This window comes from Lacerta agilis, chromosome 12, assembly GCF_009819535.1.
Source record: "Lacerta agilis isolate rLacAgi1 chromosome 12, rLacAgi1.pri, whole genome shotgun sequence".
NCBI classification, from domain to species: domain Eukaryota; kingdom Metazoa; phylum Chordata; class Lepidosauria; order Squamata; family Lacertidae; genus Lacerta; species Lacerta agilis.
This window is the reverse complement of record NC_046323.1, coordinates 14,777,878-14,799,517: the sequence shown is the minus strand read 5'-3', so window position 1 is coordinate 14,799,517 and position 21,640 is coordinate 14,777,878. Positions and strand designations below refer to the sequence as shown.

Genomic DNA, 21,640 nt, shown 5'->3' with positions numbered 1-21,640 from the left:
TGGACAGGCTGCTTGGACGAGTGAAACCAACCACCTGTCTCCTTGATCCTTGCCCATCCTGGCTTATAAAAGCTAGCCGGGAGGGGCTGGGCGATGGGCTGCGCGGGGTGGTGAATGCTTCCCTCTGTGAGGGAGCCTTCCCAGCCCCGCTGAAAGAGGCGGTTATTAAACCGCTTCTTAAAAAAACATCTTTAGACCCGGCCAATATGGCCAACTATCGCCCAGTCTCAAATCTACCATTCTTGGGCAAGGTGATTGAGCGAGTGGTTGCTGAACAACTCCAGGCACGCCTGGAAGAAGCGGACCATTTGGATCCCTTCCAATCGGGATTCAGGCCTCACCATGGGACTGAAACTGCCTTGGTCGCGCTGGTCGATGATCTCCGGCGGGCTAGGGACAAAGGTGAGAGCTGTTTCCTAGTTCTGCTGGATCTCTCAGCGGCCTTTGACACCATCGACCATAACATCCTTCTGGACCGGCTAGAGGGGTTGGGAGCTGGAGGCACTGTTATACAGTGGTTCCGCTCTTTCCTCCTGGGCCGTGTTCAGAAAGTGGTGGTGGGGGATGAGTGTTCAGACCCCTGGGCTCTCACTTGTGGGGTGCCTCAGGGTTCTGTCCTCTCCCCCATGCTTTTTAATATCTATATGAAGCCGCTGGGAGAGATCATCAGGGGGTTTGGGCTGGGTGTTCATCAGTATGCAGATGATACCCAGCTCTACCTCTCTTTCAAATCAGAACCAGTGAAGGCCGTGAAGGTCCTGTGTGAGTGCCTGGAGGCGGTTGGAGGATGGATGGCGGCTAACAGATTGAGGTTGAATCCTGACAAGACAGAAGTACTGTTTTTGGGGGACAGGAGGAGGGCTGGTGTGGAGGATTCCCTGGTCCTGAATGGGGTAACTGTGCCCCTGAAGGACCAGGTGCGCAGCCTGGGAGTCATTTTGGACTCACAGCTGTCCATGGAAGCGCAGGTTAATTCTGTATCCAGGGCAGCTGTCTACCAGCTCCACCTGGTACGCAGGCTGAGACCCTACCTGCCCGCGGACTGTCTCACCAAGGTGGTGCATGCTCTGGTTATCTCCCGCTTGGACTACTGCAATGCGCTCTATATGGGGCTACCTTTGAAGGTGACCCGGAAACTGCAATTAATCCAAAATGCGGCAGCTAGACTGGTGACTGGGAGTGGCCGCCGGGACCACATAACACCGGTCCTGAGAGATCTGCATTGGCTCCCAGTACGTTTCCGAGCACAATTCAAAGTGTTGGTGCTGACCTTTAAAGCCCTAAACGGCCTCGGTCCTGTATACCTGAAGGAGCGTCTCCACCCCCATCATTCAGCCCGGACACTGAGATCCAGCGCCGAGGGCCTTTTGTCGGTTCCCTCACTGCGAGAAGCAAAACTACAGGGAACCAGGCAGAGGGCCTTCTCGGTAGTGGCGCCCGCCCTGTGGAACGCCCTCCCATCACAGGTCAGGGAAATAAACAACTACCTGACATTCAGAAAAAACCTGAAGGCAGCCCTTTTTAGGGAAGTTTTTAATGTTTGATATGTTTGTATTTGATTTCTGTTGGAAGCCGCCCAGAGTGGCTGGAGAAATCCAGCCAGATGGGCGGGGTACAAATAATAAATATTATTATTATTATTATTATCTCCCTTATGGAAAATGATTTGCTCAAGGTCTCTAGAATCATGATTCTCTGTAATATGTTGTGCTATCGTAAGAGCTCTGTAAATTGATTCAACAAACAGTGAGTACAGTGCACATCTGAGTAGACAACACTGGACTATAGGCCTGATATAAGACAGTTTCCTATATTTCTAGCTGTTCTTTGAAAAATATTTATCCTATGACCTAAGGGCGGTGACAGTATTCATTGAGAAACTGTCTGAAAGGCTAATGAACTTTTAACTTCCTACCAATAAGAATTTAATTAGGTGACTTAGGACTCATGCTTCTAAACCTTTGAACTGTATTTTTAATTTAGAGAGGATTTGGTCAACATAGGATGTGCACATTGCTTACTCAAGAGCATCCTAATTATTCCAAAGTAAATGCTAGTCATCATTCTCTTGAATTGATTGATTTTCCTGGAAGCCCATTTATGTAATGTGAAAACAGACCCTTAATTGTCTAACTCTGTAATATATTGCTTTGATTGAAGCCAATACATTTTATCACAAACACCAAAAGCCTCTGTCAGTAGTACACTCCTTTGTGTGTACATCCCTTCATAAAGACAGAACGGAGTTGTGAGTCAAGTAGCCTGAAGTCCATAAACCAGGGGAATATGCCCTCTCGACATAAACTTGCCCTGGCTTTGTTTTAGTTGCAATATTCAGCATTGTTCGTTAGTTTTAGTACCATCGCTTGCCCATTTGTCAGGCTGTACCTTTGCCCAACATTTCTCTCCATGGGCTGCCACCTGCATCAACCTTGCAACTGTGCTCCTACCTGCAAGGTGGACTGTTGGGGACCAGAAGGATGATCAGAATTGCTGCCATGCAGTTTGCAGGATGCATCTGAGCCGCAGCATCAGTCTTGTCTATGAGCAAGGCCCTGCTATTAAGATTTAAAATGCAAATCTGTAGATGATATCTGAAAAAAAATTAACATCCATTAATTTGCAGAAATGTGGCTGCAGCATTTTCCAAAGTTTCAATTTGCTATGTATTTTATTCAAAGCATGATTATTGCTAAATTTGGGTTGGTTGTGTTTTTTTGTGTTTTTTTTACACCATTGTGCTAATATAGTGCTTTCTGATACACAGGTTCAGAGTACTTCATGGATGCCTCATCCGTCATACGTTATGCAACCAACAGTAAGTGAGCATACATGCAAACTTTCCTTGTTTCTTCTTTTTCTCTGGGAGTTAGTGGAACTTGAATTTCCTGATTGTGGCAGGTTTACCGCGGGTACTCAAGTTAGTTGAGAATTTACTGAGAGTAATATCAGCTGCAAAACAGCCGAGGATTAGTAGAATAGTTATTAGGGAGATCCGTGTTGATAGATTCTGTGCACCTTTGTTGTGTGTGATGCTAACATGCATTGTAGTTAAAAACACAGCTGTCAACCTTTCCCTTTTTTTGCGGGAAATTCCCTTATTATAGCATTGGGAAACAGCAGGGAGGGTTGACAGCTATGTATATAGCAGTGGGGAACAGCAGCAGGGAGGGTTGACAGCTATGGTTAAAAATCATATGCACAATACAAGGGCGATATGGTTCAGTTTTCAGCTGCATAGGAACTCTTGAGTATAAAGTTTCCCAGGCTGAGGTTTAATTTGACTTTTAGAAGACATCTGAAGGCAGCCCTGTTTAGGAAAGTTTTTAGTGTTTGATATTTTATTGTGTTTTTAATATTCTGTTGGGAGCTGCCCAGAGTGGCTGGGGAAACCCAGCTAGATGGGCGGGGTATGTATAAATAATAAATGATGATGATAGTTTGTGGGAGGAGTCGTAGCTCAAGAATCCTTGGCATCTTCAGTTAAAATGATCAGGTAGCAGTAGATTGGAAAGACCTCTGCTCTGAGACCCTGGAAAGCTGTTTGTCACAGTGGGTTAGAAGGACCAATTATTTAACTAAGTGCAAGGTCACTTTATGTGTTATGGGTTAGCTTGGCCTTCTGCATAACCCTGCTAAATAGTTATGAGAAATTTAGTGTGCTTCAGGTTTAGATCTGCAGCAAATCCTTAATGATAATAAGTTAACATTCTGATAACGGGTCCTGTACTACTGGTCGCAAAATTTTGGGCTAAACTGGACGTTTAAGCAGAAGAGGATCCAGAAAATAATTGGGGCAACGCTGTTTGAGGTTTTGCGTAACGATTTCCTGGGTTGGACTGTGGACCCTTAAATCCCCCTGCCTGCTTATTTTGCTAGCAAGAGGATCAGGGCAAGTCTCGATAAGTGGGTTCCAGGTGTCAGGTGTGCCGAGGACATCCCTTAAGGGAGCTCCCTGCATTCAGTCTGATTTGCACGGAAATATTACGTTTGTAGGTATGCTGCTTGGGAGGGTTCTGTGCTCATTAATGATGGTAAGGGAATTGCAAAGTAAAGTACACTTTGTGTAATCTATGAATCATTACATTGGGGAGAGCAAAGGAATTGCACTCTTGTGTATTCTCAGTTGCCAGGATGAGCACATCTGCTGCTACTCCTGTTACATTCTCTTAAAAAATAAAAAGGGTCTTTATTGTTGAGAGGAAGGAGCCCTACTGAATTGCTGAAATATTCAAACGGATACAAACAGTGGATCAGAGATGGCATTTAGAACTACTGTGATTTGTTTTGATGACTCCTGTTTTGATAAGTGCTCTCTAAAGCATTTTTTTTAAAAAAAAAAACAGCTTATCCGATATGGTGAAAATTCCAAACTTTAGTATTGTGACAGCTTCACTGAAAAAAGAAATAAGCATGTCACTTCCACTTGTCTTGCAAGATAATGGGGAAGACTTGTTGTGAGATGGCTTGAGATTTAGCTGGATCCAAAGACGCTTCCTCCTTTCTGGATCGAGCCCACTGAGTATTTGTAAATTTGCACAACTGTTCTGCAATATATGGCATAAAATGGTACTTTCTTACATAACCCCGAAGATCACTTTTGTAAGTGGAATTTGGGCCACAATTTGGGCTTTTTTCCAGGTGTGCTTCGATGACCTGACATAACACTTGATCAACAAAACAAAATCGAAAATTCTTTCTAGTAGCACCTTAGAGACCAACTGAGTTTGTTCCTGGTATGAGCTTTCGTGTGCATGCACACTTCTTCAGATACACTGAAACAGAAGTCACCAGATCCTTAAATATAGTGGGGGAGTGGGGAGGGGTATTACTCAGAATTGTGGTGGGAATGGGTGATAGGCTGATAAGTGTGGAAAACCTGTTGACGACTCTAAACGGCTGCAATTAGTCTTGCAGGGAAAGGCAAGGGGTGAGATGGCTAAAGATGGCTTTGTTATGTATAATGAGATAAGAATCCAATGTCTTTGTTCAAACCAGGTTTCTCCATGGTTTTAAGTTTGGTGATTACTTGCAATTCAGCCACTTCTCTTTCCAGTCTATTTCTGAAATTTCTTTGTATTAAGACAGCTACTTTGAAGATTTAAGTATTTAATTGCTCATCTTCCAACATTGTGTATGCAATCAAATGCCAACAGTGCCCTTCAGCTCTCTATATTGGACAAACAGGCCAAACCCTACGCCAAAGGATAAATGGACATAAATCTGATATCAGGAATCACAAGACAGAGAAACCAGTAGGAGAACACTTCAATCTCCCAGGACATTCTATAAAAGACCTCAAAGTAGCTGTCTTAATACAAAGAAATTTCAGAAATAGACTGGAAAGAGAAGTGGCTGAATTGCAACTAATCACCAAACTTAAAACCATGGAGAAACCTGGTTTGAACAAAGACATTGGATTCTTATCTCATTATACATAACAAAGCCATCTTTAGCCATCTCACCCCTTGCCTTTCCCTGCAAGACTAATTGCAGCTGTTTAGAGTCGTCAACAGGTTTTCCACACTTATCAGCCTATCACCCATTCCCACCACAATTCTGAGTAATACCCCTCCCCACTCCCCCACTATATTTAAGGATCTGGTGACTTCTGTTTCAGTGTATCTGAAGAAGTGTGCATGCACACGAAAGCTCATACCAGGAACAAACTCAGTTGGTCTCTAAGGTGCTACTAGAAAGAATTTTCGATTTTGTTTTGACTATGGCAGACCAACACGGCTACCCACCTGTAACTTGATCAACAGTAGCTTATGAAAAGGCAATCAGCCACTAGGTTTTGTCTGGTAAATAATTTTGCCTTGCTCCTCTTGTCAGTGAGCCCTTGATTGTTTCCCGTTTTGGATTTCAACAGTTTATCAGAAGCGGCTCAGTTTGAAAGTATTACGTGTGCAGCATCATACACTTAATCCACTGGGCAATTTTTGTCTACTTGATATGGAGATATGGGAGACTGATAGAAATGTGGAAGGTGAGGCTTTGGTTTATTTTTTATTTTTGTTTTCTGGGAGCATCAGTTCACTTCTCAACATAAGTATGACTGTCTATATATATATATATATATATATATATATATATATATATATATATATATATATCTTTGTGTGTGTGTGTGTGTGTGTTCATCCATCTGCTAACATAAGTTTTGGTAGTGAGTTCTGCAGTGCATGAAATTATGGGAATGGCTTTTAGTAGCTTGGAGTAAATATGCGTAGAATAGATATAACATACTCACCTACATGCAATATTACTCTAATCCTGATTCGTAGCACTCTGGCTCATCTGCCACTGCTGCCCCCCAAGTGCTGTTTTTAAGGCCTCTCTCTCACACAGTCTGCAGTCATTTCAAATGTGTTGAAATCTGCAACACAGATTTACATGCAAGAGCCGCTTCTATTCTTAAGCTGGAGGAGAGGATGTCAACCACTTTAAACCACATATTTTCCTCACTTACATTGATAATTCCTTGCTTGGTTACAGGTAGAAATAAAATACATTCTGCAGTATTTCTTAACGCTCTAGAATTGTGACTCTTACGTACATAGCAGTGAATCAGGTTTCGGAAGCTAGGACATTTCTTTTGAGCCTGAATCGCCTGCATTCCTACAAAAAAAAATGCTTAGGATTTTAGTATTAAAATCCAAGCATTTCTTCATCCCTCTCACAGAATAGAGCTTACTGTCATGCTGGCAGTCCTTGGATATGATTCTGCATAGTGCCGCACAGTACACTCCTAACCATGTTTACTCAAAAGTATGCTGTATTGAATTGAGTAGGGCTTACTCCCAGGTAACTGGGGTTAGTTCAGTTACTGACATCTCCTGTTAGGGCTGGAAAAGACCCCTGCTTCAAACCCTGGAGAACTATTGCCAGGGCTGGTGCTAGGGTTTTTTGCACCCTAGGCGAGATCATCTTCTGGCGCCCCCCCCCCACCAATCCCTAACACCGGCCCTGCGGAGATTTCAGGCTGCTCCCTCCTCCCCCGCCACTCTGCCGATGGCGGAGGGGGCAGAGAAGCCCGATTTCGGGCTGCTCCCCCCTCCCTGTCACTCTGCTGCTGGCGGAGGGGGCAGAGAAGCCTGATTTCGGGCTGCTCCCCCTCCCCTGCCACTCTGCCGCTGGCGGAGCGGCACCGGGCAGGGGGGCAGGCTGGCCAGCGCCCCCTCCATTTTGGCACCCTAGGCAACTGCCTAGTTCGCCTAAATGGACACGCTGGCCCTGACTATTGCCTGTTAATGCAGACAGTACACAGCTAAAGGACCAATAGTCTGATCTGTTCTGTGTTGAGCTCCTCCCTTATAGTTAGGATGCCACATTATTCTTCCAATGTAACATTATAAAATTATAAGCATGACACATTATTCATCTCATTCACCCCTCTCATAGGTGCCAGCTTCTCCATAGGGTTTTTTTGGGGTGGTTGCATGATGTTGTGAGGAGCCAAACACCCTCCAAAAATACATTCAGAGGGCTGAAACTGCCTCGGCCCCTAGGAGTCAGCATCTACTACCCCTTCTGTTCAGAATGTATGGATTCCATCTCTTTTTGCATTTCGGGATGTCATTGAATGTTTTCACAAGGTTCATCCTTTGAAACCAACCAGGGTTTTCCCTAAACTAACCAATGACTTCTGAAACCTATTCATAATTTTACCCAACAGCTACCCAAAAGGTAACCTTGAAGTCTGTGCTTCTAGATAGATAGATAGATAGATAGATAGAGTATATTCAGCCATTTCCATTGACACTTTGTTCTTTTAATTTGCTATCGGCTATTTTGCTTTATTGGGAAGCCTCCAGATTGCAGTATATAATTTTAATCTTTTGGATGCAACAGCCTTAAATAATTTAAGCTCCTTGTGTGTCATCACAGAACTGTCTCATTACTATAGTTACTTTACGTAAATCGTAAGTCCATTTGCATCTGAATAGAAAAGATGAAGGAACAACTAAAGCATAAATTTCATAGACAGATACGTTTGGTATCCAAAATGAAACATATTGGGTTGACCTACACAAAAAAATAAACATGAAACATGAAAATAAAATTGACAACTAATCTCTCAAAATTCTGTGCATTTTAATTCTTTGAAAATGAGCTTGCTAAAACATATAAGGCTGAAATAACTTAGCCGGTTCCAAAACTCAGCAGAGCAATCTTCCAGTATTTCTTGAGGGAGAAAATCAAGGGCTGCCACGTCGATAACCCTGATAATCAAGATAGTAATTGGCAATGTCTCTCTGGGACTAGTATGTCAGATTGAGGTCACATCAGCCTTCCTCATGCTCTAATTTGTGGAGGATCGTCTAACGGTTAGATGAGAATTCACCTACAGTTCGAATTGGAAAATGCCCAGAATGTGCAGTACAGAATTTATCCCTCCCTTTGGGAAGATGAAGAATGCCACCCAAACTGGTAGAACAAGCTGGAACAGACTTTCAGCTGAGGACTGAAATTAATGCACAGACATACACAACTGGGTTGAATAAGGACCACATTATTGAACATTAAACCAAACCAGCTTCAGGATAGTGTAGGTGCACGAACTGAGTACAGTTGTACCTTGGTTGTTGAACGCCTTAGTACTTATCCGTTTTGGCTCACGAACACCGCAAACCTGGAAGTAAGTGTTATGGTTTGCAAACGTTCTTTGGAAGCCGAACATCTGCTCATCGGTAGACTGGGCCTGTGTTCTCCCAAACATGGATTATCTGCTCAGTAGTCTTTAGCAAAAGGATTTGATACAGCATTCAAACCTCATCAGTGTTTCGCACGAATATTTTGAGGAAGCATTTAGGGTTCTGAAACCTTCACATAACTTTGGGTTGTACAAAGTAGTAGTAGCAGCAGACCACGTTCTTTGAATTCCTGGCATCCTTCAGTTAGAAGGATTAATCAGGAGCTGATGCTAGTCAGAACAGAAAATATGGGGCTAGAAGGTAGAAAGCACTTCCTGTATTCTTCTGTGCGGTATATATTGCCTTTAAATATTGTGATAGCATCTTCTTGGAAGTGTTAAAAGGTCCACTTGCTAAGTTGCATTATAAGAGTTTGAGAGTACGATCCACAGCTCTGCTGTATTTCACTGGTAAGATCTCGTCTTCCTCTAAGTGTTCGATAACCCAGCTGTTGTAAATCATACGGCATAAGACGGTGATGGGTCTTGCACAGTGTAGTGGCATTGCAAAAGCCACTCCTAGTAACTGGTTGGCCAGGAACAGAGAAGCATAATTCTGCAGTACCTGGCATGGGTAGGCAAACTAAGGCCTGGGGGCTGGATACGGCCCAATCGCCTTCTAAATCCGGCCCGTGGACGGTCCGGGAATCAGCGTGTTTTTACATGAGTAGAATGTGTACTTTTATTTAAAATGCATCTCTGGGTTATTTGTGGGACATAGGAATTCATTCATATTGTTTTCAAAATATAGTCCGTCCCCCCACAAGGTCTGAGGGACAGTGGAGCGGCCCCCTGCTGAAAAAGTTTGCTGACCCCTGCCCTATGGCAACTGGTCAAAGCAGTATTAGTATTGGTTGCCTAAAGACTGCTGAAACTAGGGAACCATCCAAGCATACAGTGGTACCCCGTGTTACGTACACGATCCGTTCCGGGTCGCACCACGTAACCCGGGCGTACTTAACATGAACAAACAAAAAGAAAAAACCCAGAAGTTCACAGGGTTTTGCGCTTCTGCGCACCCACACATTGTGTGCGCTCCGCAGAAGACTTCCTGGTTGCGGAGGTGTGTAACGCGAACGTACGCAACACAGAGCATATGCAACATGAGGTATGAATGTATTTATGAATTTTCTTCATTTGGGCTAGGTTCAAATGTAGCTTCAAAGCAAGACTTATGTTCTTAGTTGCACAGTTCTAACCTTGTGAAGTTGGTATGCAAGTATGGATAATCCAAAAATGGATTCCTTTCTATTTTTTAAAAAAAATCCTCTTTGAAATAGCAGTAATATCGCAGTCAGACATAGTGAGTTTTATTGTGTAACATCAATTTCATTAAGAATATATGAGACTATAATGAAGGGGGGAAAGGATTGACTCTATTTTTTGAACATTCAGAATGCATAATTTCTTTTTGTTTCTTTTAAATGAGGAAGTTAATAAGGCAATATCTGTACCTTCACAGACAAATTTAGATCTGTGATGGAGTAATCCCAGCTGACTTTAAGGCATCTCCAGATAGTCTGATTTTCATTACCATTAGATGCTTCATCTGGTCACTTAAAAAAAGAGAGAGAGAGAGAACTGACTCCTTCATAGACTTAGAATATTGTTTTTCTCTACTAATAAATTTTAATGTGGCTGCACCGCTATTAACAGGGTATGGATTCACTAGAGAACAATTCAAATTGATTTTGTTTCTAGCTCAGAAATATATTAAAGTGGCTTCCCGGTATAGAAAAGTCCTCGCTTGGTGAAGTGAACTTGTATCATGGCTTAACGCATCTTGTAATGGGAATCAGTAGCTTTTAGTGAGAAGTGGTGATTGATTGAACCGTCCTGTGGACATCGAATTAGCCAGGTGCTCTTAGCTCCATCATAATGATGCAGTCCCTGAGCTTTTCAATACGAAATGGCTCATTTTTGTGTCAAAGGCACCACCACTAGGAGATCGGTATTATCTTCCTCTGGCATCAGCCGCATTCCTTTCCAGAAACGCTTCCTGCTTGAAGTAACATTACTCCCACGCTGGAAATTTCTTTAAAGGATGTGAATGTTCTCAATTCTCCTCCCGCCCCCCTCTCTCTCTTTTGGACTTGGTTGTGGTCACTGAGTTCCTATGAGATCAGAAGAATGGAATGAAAGTGTCCGCAAATGACACTTGAGCTATTTTCACAGCTGGATGCACACCAGCCAGTGTGGGCGATCCCTTACAGATGAATTAGCTCGTTCAAGTATGTGATACAAAACATCTGCTACAAACAGGACCAAAGAGAGAGAGCGCGCCTTTGAAGGCATCAGTTGAATGGAAGCTACTTCTAACAATGCTGAGCGAAATGTTCAGCGGTGAGGCAGCATTTCTATTCTTCTTTGTTGTTTAGTCGTCTAGTCGTGTCCGACTCTTTGCGACCCCATGGACCAGAGCACGCCAGGCACTCCTGTCTTCCACTGCCTCCTCTCACAGTTTGGTCAGACTCATGTTGGTAGCTTTGAGAACACTGTCCAACCATCTCGTCCTTTGTCGTCCCCTTCTCCTTGTGCCCTCAGTCTTTCCCAACATCAGGGTCTTTTCCAAGGAGTCTTCTCTTCTCATGAGGTGGCCAAAGTATTGGAGCCTCAGCTTCAGGATCTGTCCTTCCAGTGAGCACTCGGGGCTGATTTCCTTCAGAATGCATAGGTTTGATCTTCTTGCAGTCCATGGGACTCTCAAGAGTCTCCTCCAGCACCATAATTCAAAAGCGTCAATTCTTCAGCGACCAGCCTTCTTTATGGTCCAGCTCTCACTTCCATACATCACTACTGGGAAAACCATAGCTTTAACTGTACGGACCTTTGTTGGCAAGCTGATGTCTCTGCTTTTTAAAATGCTGTCTAGGTTTGTCATTGCTTTTCTCCCAAGAAGCAGGCATCTTTTAATTTCATGACTGCTGTCACCATCTGCAGTGATCATGGAGCCCAAGAAAGTAAAATCTCTCACTGCCTCCATTTCTCCCCCTTCTATTTGCCAGGAGGTGATGGGAGCAGTGGCCATGATCTTAGTTTTTTTTATGTTGAGCTTCAGACCATATTTTGCGCTCTCCTGTTTCACCCTCATTAAGAGGTTCTTTAATTCCTCCTCACTTACACAACCAGAAATTATATATTTGAAACATTTGTTGCTTAATCAAGTGAAAGAACCAAAGTTTGCTGCGCATAGTCACAATTTGATTCTTGGCAGTTTCCAGCAAGAGCAAATTCCAGCTTCTCGGAATAGTCTTGTGAGTCTTGGGCACCTTTAATACAGCAGCCAATCCCCAGATGAATAGCTTTAAAAGCCAAACAAGTTGACTTGTACAATAACTGTTATTCTAACTCTTTCTTGCTAGCATTGCTTTAATACCAGTTTTTTCCTCCACCCCCCCCCAACAAAGTGCAGTAGAAATTCATTTCTGTCCATGCAACTCAGTGGCTGAAAATGCCCTGAAAATGTGTTCATTTGCAGCATGAACTGTTCAATACTGAGCCAAATCTAGAGATTTTCCTTCATCTTAAATAACCATATATAAATCATAGGCATTCCCACAGTATTCTGTTTGGGGGCTGTTGCATTTAGAAGCCTGTTCTTTTTCTTCTGCTATTTTCAGATAATAATAAAAAAATATCAATAGTATGTGTCTCAGGACTATACAAACATGCTAAACACAAAAAGAAGGAGAAAGTGCCTAAAGCAGATCAATCAGAGGTAGATGCACGTTAGTTATTACAGATCGATCAATCATGGGCTTTTGACAGTTTATACACAGCACAATATGCTTTACAATATGTAGTCTGTGCAAGCTCAGCTATGGTGAAGGTTAATAACTGAGATATATTTTAAGGGATTTTTTGGGGGGGAAACACAAATTCATAGGAAACTAATGTAAAGCATACAATAGTAGAATGAGTGATTGCTTTATGTGAATAAAATTAACCTACAGGTTGCTGAAATCTATTTTTATAATAAATGTTGTCATGATTCCAGCAGCGGTTTTAGATTAAAATGTGGCCGTACATTTTGCCGCTATAAATACAAAATAGACTAGTTATTCATAATGTATGGCACCATTCAAAATTTATTCCCATGTTACCTTACAACACATATAAATTAACGTTTAACATTTTGTATATTCTAATTCTATTCGATATGCCAGTCATTCGGGTAAAAACAGAGACCCCCCAACCTATTACACACTCTTACCAAAGGAAGTCATGAATGAAAACATTTTCAGACTTCGCCTAAACAATAGCAAGGTTAAGTGCTGACTGTTCCACAACTGTGGAAAAAGGAGTTCCAAAACTGTGGGCCGTAATGGGGGCAGGAGAAGTCCTATCTCTCATTCTCGCCACCTTGATCTCTCTCTGAAGGGCATACACACTAGGGTCTCTGTCTCTGATCTTAAATCTCTGGCAGATTTGCATGGGCAGAGGTGGTTCTTCAGGCAACTTGGAATCAAGCCGTTGAGGACTTTAAAGGTCACGGCCAACATTTTTAATTGCACCAATACAGATGGCACAGAAATTGGTAGAATGTACTCTGAGTATCTAGTCCCTTGTCAACACCTGGACCATTGCATTCTGCATCTGCTGAAACTTTGAGGGTGCATTGCAACTGTCAAGGCTGGGTGTAGCCAGAGCATTAATCACCATAGGGAGATCTACCATATTGAAACATACTCACAGCTGATGGATGAACCTAAGTCCTCCTAGCTATCACTACTGTCTGCACCCTAAATTATTATCAGTGTCCCTTCCAACTCTATAATGCTACGATTCTAAATATAGCAAACAAATAAATAAATAGTGCCCTCATTTGAATGTCTCTGTGTTGTTTAATATGTTTGACTATTGATCTATTTGAGTATTGAGCTCTTCAAAATAGAGCTGCACTCAAATACCACTACTCTGAGTGTATTAGCAGACATCTATATTTTCTGACCATCTCTCTTAACAGAAAAATAGCTCATATTTACTTAAATATACAGGTGAAACTCAAAAAATTAGAATATTGTGGAAAGGTTCATTTCTTTCAGTAATTCAACTTAAAAGGTGAAACTAATATATGAGATAGACTCATGACATGCAAAGCAAGATATGCCAAGCCTTTATTTGTTATTATTGTGATGATTATGGCATACAGCTGATGAGAACCCCAAATTAACAATCTCAACTTGGGGGTTTTCATCAGCTGTATGCCATAATCATCACAATTATAACAAGCAAAGGCTTGACATATCTCACTTTGCATGTCATGAGTCTATCTCATATATTAAACTCCAGTAGCTAATGAAAACAATTGCTTACATAAATGGACTTTTCCACGATATTCTAATTTTTCGAGTTTCACCTGTATATATATATATAGAAAACCTACAGTCCTTTAAGGGGGGAGGGGGTGTGGAGATCTTGAGAGGTGCTGGTTTTCTTTATCAAACTCTTCGTTTATAATAAAGGGAATGCAAAGAGAATAATTCTAGTTCTGTTTCAAGTGCCAGGAAGAACAAAGCAGTTTTTCTTCAAATTCTAGATAAAACATGACACAGCTAAAATATTCAGTCATTGGTGACACTCTGCTTTCCCACAGAATTGTTTCCAATGAGCATTAATCTGAATATCTGAGGTCAGAGGCTCCACAGAAAATCTCAAAAAAGATTGCTGCACCGGACAGCATCACTCTTCATATGTCAGAATCTGCAAAGGAAGAGACATTTCTTGCATTTTTTGGAACATTGGCAGTCCACAGGCAAACCACTTTTGAAATTGAGGAAGCTTTCGCAATCTGATTGTGATTATGGCATTAGAGTCCTCATGCAAACACTTCTGATGTGCTTTTAGAGTAGATCTTTGGCTCCTAGTCTATATAGTCATGTTAATATGTTACCGGTGAAGTAATATTATACCTTAATATAGGCATATATTATTATTTGTCCTATATGAATCATTTAGCATATCCAATCTCCTTTTGGGTTGCAACATTAGTGAATATAGAAGGTGCTACACGGTCTCCTTCAAACTTATTATTTAGGCTTAGTGATTGATTGATTGATTGATTGATTCTTTAGGGCAGGGCAGCCCAACTTTACATATGAAGTAGGCTGCAATAATACTTGACGTGCGGGCTGCACATTGTTTTGTCGCACAGGAGGAGGGAGTGAGACTGAAATTTGATGCCCCCCTCACAGCCCATATGATGCCTTTCCAAAGCTGGATTAGTCACCAGCCTTTGAGAAGGAGGCATGAAGCTCTGGCAGGGCCCCAGAGTCCTCCCGACTTCTTCCCAAAGCCCAGTGCCTTGCTTACCCAGCTTTGGGAAGGTAGCACGAGGGCTGTAGGTGGGGGGTGCGTCAAATGTTGCTGACATCTAAAAAAATGGCCTCGAGGGCCTCATGCTGTCCTCCGGCCATGTGTTGGACCACCTTGCTTTAGGCGATCCATGTCATCTTAGTTTTTCATATGGTTAAATGTGAGGTTTTCTTTTACTGTAAAGTATACCTCTGCTGAGGGACGCGGGTGGCGCTGTGGGTTAAACCACAGAGCATAGGGCTTGCTGATCAGAAGGTCGGCGGTTTGAATCTCCGCGACGGGGTGAGCTCCCATTGCTCGGTCCCAGCTCCTGCCCTCCTAGCAGTTCGAAAGCACGTCAAAGTGCAAGTAGATAAATAGGTACCGCTCCAGCGGGGAGGTAAATGGCGTTTCCATGTGCTGCTCTGGTTTGCCAGAAGCAGCTTAGTCATGCTGGCCACATGACCTGGAAGCTGTACACCGGCTCCCTGGCCAGTAACACGAGATGAGTACCGCAACCCCAGAGTCCGACACGACTGGACCTAATGGCCAGGGGTCCCTTTACCTTTACCTTTATACCTCTGCCTAACTTCAGTTCCTTCCAGTTTGAGCTTCTGAAACTTGTCCCTGTATCCTCAAAATCCACTAACGGTACAAATATTTTGCCCATACATTATTTAGGTTTCTGACCTTTTAACTTTTGTTGTTGGCTGATATAGTGGGTATATTGAAATAACCAATTAACCTATATATAAGGATGCTTGGTTAATTTGAATTCCAGTACAAGTGCACCTAATCCACACCTTAAAGAATTTAGTTACCTAGTTTGATACTTCCTGAATGTTGCAGCATAGTTTTTGGTTCAAAAACATATCAAAATGCATTTAGAAATGTGTATTTCGAGAGAAGGTTTTCATGCAGTTCATAATAAGTAAGTAAGTAAATAAATAAATAAATAGGAAACCAGACAGAATGGATGATGATGATAATAATAATAATAATAATAATAATAATAATAATAATAATAATAATTTATTTGTTTATTTATACCTCGCCCATCGTGGCTGGGTTTCCCCAGCCGCTCTGAGCGGCTCCCGACAGAATATTAAAAGCACAATAAAACATCAAACATTAAAAACTTCCCTAAACAGAGCTGCTTATAGATGTCTTCTAAAAGCCAGGTAGTTATTTATTTCCTTGACATCTGATCGGAGGGCGTTCCACAGGGCGGGCGCCACTACCGAAAAGGCCTTCTGCCTGGTTCCCTGTAACCTCACTTCTGGCAGGGAGGGAACCAACAGAATGTCCTCGGAGCTGGACCTCAGTGTTCGGGCAAGAGTAAACAGAAAGTGGCATCAACCAGAAATATCCACCCAGCTCTGCATATATATCATACTTATGTAATATATATATATATATATATATATATATATATATATATATATATATATATGCACACACACACACACACACACACATACACATATACATTATACATACACACACACACACAGCACAGCAATGCAGCAAAGATGTATTGGTGGAAGGAACAAGTTAAGAAAGCTATTAGTTATACAACACTAGACTACAGTAATGTTTTGATGTACTGTGAATATGGGCAGTGGAGTCGATAAGATAATTCCAACACACCAGTGATCTACAAGCATTGAGTACAAAAAAACTATTATTATTATTATTATTATTATTATTATTATTATTTACATTTGTATACCATCCTATACCCACACATCTCGGGGTGGTTCACAAGATAAAATCACAGTATAAAAACAGAAAATACATAATTAAACTAAAGCAAGACCAACCCAATAATCCCCCCCCCTTCCTCTCCAAACACATTTTAAAAGGACATTGGATGTCAATCAGCCAAAGGTCTGGTTAAAGATAAACGTCTTTTGCCTGGCACCTAAAGGTGTATAATGAAGGCACCAGCTGAACCTCCCTGGGGACAGCATTCCATAAATGGGGAGCCAGCGCAGAAAACGTTTGAACCTCTTGGCCAGTCAGGAGCTAAGACCAGGAATGGGACCTCTGGTTGGCAGGAGCTTCAAGCAATCTGTCAAACTTTTGAAAATGTTGGTACTTTCTTTTTTTGATCTAGGTCATAATCTTTCCTATGAACAGCTGCAGTTGGATAGGAGAGGTATCTGATTTTTTTCAAGGGGGTCAAATTAAGCAGGGAACAGCTTTCATTTGATGTATTCAATTAACTGCAAGTTAAAGCAACAATGGCTAACTGTTTTGCATATGGATCTATTGCTTTCTTAAATTTACATTCCTTTGAAATCAGGGGATGAAGCTTATACAGTCAGCAGCACAGCAGGTGAGCTCTGCAGGGACCAGTGCTCAGCAGTTAAGCAGTCTTTTACATAAACAAACACCCTTCATTTTGGGTAGTCCTAATTAATGAGCACAGTCAGCAGGACCATAGTGTAAATAATCCTACTCTCCTCCTCCCCATCAATGCAAGCCACCTTCTGAGCCAAACTTTTCAGGGATTCAAACCAGCAACCAGATCTTCGTTAATCAAGAACAGCAATTGTGCTAGCAACCTAAGTCATTATGCATATCTGTATTTGCATATACTGGTAAGACTTGTGATCTGCAAGTGGAATGTTCCCATCTCATCTCCTAAAATGACCTACTTAACAGGACTGATGTCAAAATAAATAAATACTGAGATCATACCATAACTTTTCTCTGCTTGGCAAATAAGATTTCACATGGATCATGCTTAGCAGAGTGCAAAGGCTCGCAAAATGGACTCTATTCATTGACTTTGCCCATATGAGTTGAGACATAGATACAAGACACAAGAAAGACACCCGAAGAACATGATGGGGAGATCCTAGGGTACCTTTTTGGGGCTGAGGGTCTCATTACCCAAGTGAAATGTTTTTGGGGCTGCATTCCAGTATCAGGTGAGGCTAGATCCACAAAAAGCAACACAATCTTAACACAGAGACACATACAAACACACATACAGATATTTCCCGTGGCAACAGACACGTATTTTTTTAATTCCACTGAAGCTTTACATTTCATTTTCTCTGTCGGCTAAATGAGGAACCTGCCTGGGGTCCAAGAGTTTCCTACCCCCAGTGTATGAGCTGGGAACTTATCTCTTAGTTGTGTGAGTAAGGCAGCACTTTTATTTGCAGAGTACATGTGTTCTGGTAACTTCTTATTGGATACTATAGTAGTTTTTCTGCGGAAGTTACTGGTGTACTTGGTACAGCAATGAAGACTATAAAATCCACTGGTTGGTAAGACACGGGTCTATAACATCCAGAAAATCAACCACATTGCGGCTTCACTAAGCAGATGAGGGTGTGATGGATGACGTGCTTTCTATCTGACAAAGTAACTCTTAGGAAATTAGAGAAGTCGCAGGCAATGGAGATGAACGGCATTCCAACACTCTCTGAAGGTTGCGCCAGGTCCACAGTGCAGAACCTTCACATTGTTATAAGAAAAAACTGCTCCTTTTCCCATATGGGGTATCCAAGAACCCGTATAGGGTCCTTAAGTGAGTTCCCTGTCGGTAGGAGAAAATAACAGGGGCCGACCAGAGTATATTGAGAAGCAGAACAGCTAGTAGGAAGGAGAGAACCCTGAACAATGGTGTTGTTGTTGTGTGCAAACCCTTATATAGACCTTTGAAGTTGCCCACCCTGTAGCCCAAGACCACCCCCCTAAAACATCATACATACATCACAGAAGGAGGCGGTCTACACGAGAAATCCTATCTGCCAGGATACCTGATAATGGCCATTGACTGCATTACCTGGGCAGCCTGGCCATTCTTTTGTGATGGTTAATCCTTTAGTTCCTGAAACCAGGTCACAGGCTCACGCTATTCATACACAAATATGCCCTTAAGACAGGATTTATAAGCAAAAGACAATGGAGAGGATTTCCCATTTCCTTCCTCCTTCCAGAGAAATATTTGAGGACAATTTGGGAGAGTCAAAATGGCTTCAGGATTGCTGTCCTGTACTATTTCAGACACGTGGTTTACATACTTATGTATGTGTTTGCCTTATGCATTTATGAACATTTAATTTATATTTGAGACCTTAGAATTCTTATAACATTAACTTGAATGAAGAGGGAAGCCAAGGGGCAGAGCCCGTTAGATCAAAGTAAGGGCTCAGAAACCTCTACACCATGTACTCCGACACTCCTAAAGAGCCTAATAGGAATGCCAGGCAAGGTGGGGAAGGCAGAAGTCTCACCTTCCCATTTGAAGGACCATAAAGCTGCTGATCACCAAAGAATTGATGCTTTTGAATTAATGGTGCTGGAGGAGACTCTTGAGAGTCCCATGGCCTGCAAGAAGATCAAACCGATCAATTCTTAAGGAAATCAGGCCTGAGTGCTCACTAGAAGGACAGATCCTGAAGCTGAGGCTCCAATACTTTGGCCACCTCCTGAGAAGAGAAGACTCCCTAGAAAAGTCCCTGGTGTTGGGAAAGATGGAGGGCACAAGGAGAAGGAGACAACAGGGGACAAGATGGTTGGACAGTGTTCTCGAAGCTACCAACATGAGTCTGACCAAACTGCAGAAGGCAGAGGAAGACAGGAGTGCCTGGCGTGCTCTGGTCCATGGGGTCACAAAGAGTCGGGCACGACTAACCAACAACAAAGCTGCTACATTCCCCCAGTAAGCCCCTTGTTTGGTGCATGTTTAAAAACTAGAATTCTAGGTGCAACATGTCTCTGAAGACAAGAGGAGCCAAGTGGGAAACGGCAAGAGCCAAACACCACCATGACCCCATGCCTTGATATTGGGATCCTCAAAGAATTTAACACCAGCTGAGAAACATGGGGAAGGCACAGGCAAAAGCCAAACCACGTCCTCACATTTCCAAGTGGCCCAGCACCTCAGTGATACCATACAGTACTCCTACTGATGCTGTTGGTCCATAACAGGCTACCTGGAGAGGAGCAGATATCCCTTCCCCTCTGAAGGAAGCCATGAGATGTCACCCCCAACAAATGGTAGGAAACAACCTTATAGGAGAAGTCCAATTTCTTTACATCAGGATGCACTAAGAGTGATAATCATTAGGCTATATTCCCATACTGTGGCAAACATTTTGGTAGCTGTGAAACTTTATCATGTAATTGAACACATTTATCTTCTGAAAGTGTGATTAGTCTTGCTGCATTTATCATGTGCATAATTATGGATCCCCCTTCATGGATCACTGCCTTGTCGTGGCGAAGGGGCTTGAATTACTCAGGCAAGCTATGGACAGGTCAAGATGGACAGGTCATAGCGGAGAGTTTGGACCAAACGTGATCCACCTGGAGAAGGAACTGGCAAGCCGCTCCAGTATCCCTGCCAAGAAAACTCCATGGACAAAGACAACAGGCATATAAAAGATATGACGCTGGAAGATGAGCCCCTCAGGTCGGAAGGCGTCCAACTTGCTACTGGGGAAGAGCGGAGGACAAGTACAAGTAGATCCAGAGCTGATGAAGCGGCTGGGCCAAAGCCGAAAGGACGCTCAGTTGTGGATATGCCTGGAAGCGAAAGGAAAGTCCAATGCTGTAAAGAAAAGTATTGCATAGGAACCTGGAATGTAAGAACCATGAACCTTGGTAAGCTGGATGTGGTAAAAAATGAGATGGCAAGAATAAACATTGACATCCTAGGCATCAGTGAACTAAAATGGACAGGAATGGGCGAATTCAGTTCGGATGACTATCATATCTACTACTGTGGGCAGGAATCCCGTAAAAGAAATGGAGTGGCCCTCATAGTCAACAAAAGAGTGGCGAAAGCTGTACTGGGATGCAACTTCAAAAATGATAGAATGATCTCGATACGAATCCAAGGCAGTCCTTTTAACATCACAGTAATCCAAGTTTATGCACCAACTACCAGTGCTGAAGAAACCGAAATTGATCAATTCTATGAAGACTTACAACACCTTATAGAAATGACACCAAAGAAGGATGTTCTTCTCATTATAGGGGATTGGAATGCTAAAGTAGGAAGTCAAGAGATAAAAGGAACAACTGGCAAGTTTGGCCTTGGAGATCAAAATGAAGCAGGGCAAAGGCTAATAGAGTTCTGTCAAGAGAACAAGCTGGTCATCACAAACACTCTTTTCCAACAACACAAGAGACGACTCTACACATGGACATCACCAGATGGGCAACATCGAAATCAGATTGATTATATTCTCTGCAGCCAAAGATGGAGAAGCTCTATACACTCAGCAAAAACAAGACCTGGAGCTGACTGTGGCTCAGATCATCAGCTCCTTATAGCAAAATTCCAGCTTAAACTGAAGAAAGTAGGAAAAACCACTGGGCCAGTAAGATTCAATCTAAATCAAATTCCTTATGAATACACAGTTGAAGTGAAGAACAGGTTCAAGGATTTAGATTTGGTGGATAGAGTACCTGAAGAACTGTGGATGGAGGCTCGTAACATTATACAGGAGACAGCAACGAAAACCATCCCAATGAAAAAGAAATGCAAGAAAGCAAAGTGGCTGACCAATGAGGCCTTACAAATAGCGGGGGAGAGAAGACAAGCAAAATGCGAAGGAGATCGTGAAAGATACAGGAAATTGAATGCAGATTTCCAAAGAATAGCAAGGAGAGACAAGAGGG

General features: G+C 42.4%; 1 protein-coding gene across 1 annotated transcript in view; it reads left to right on the top strand.

The window, feature by feature from the left end:
• RBMS3 (RNA binding motif single stranded interacting protein 3) overlaps positions 1 to 21,640 on the top strand; it is a 146,737-nt gene that overhangs the window by 86,295 nt on the left and 38,802 nt on the right. Inside the window, exon 6 of the mRNA XM_033165046.1 lies at positions 2,768 to 2,818. Within this exon, the coding sequence (XP_033020937.1) occupies positions 2,768 to 2,818 (51 nt within the window). The remainder of the gene's footprint in view (positions 1 to 2,767; positions 2,819 to 21,640) is intronic.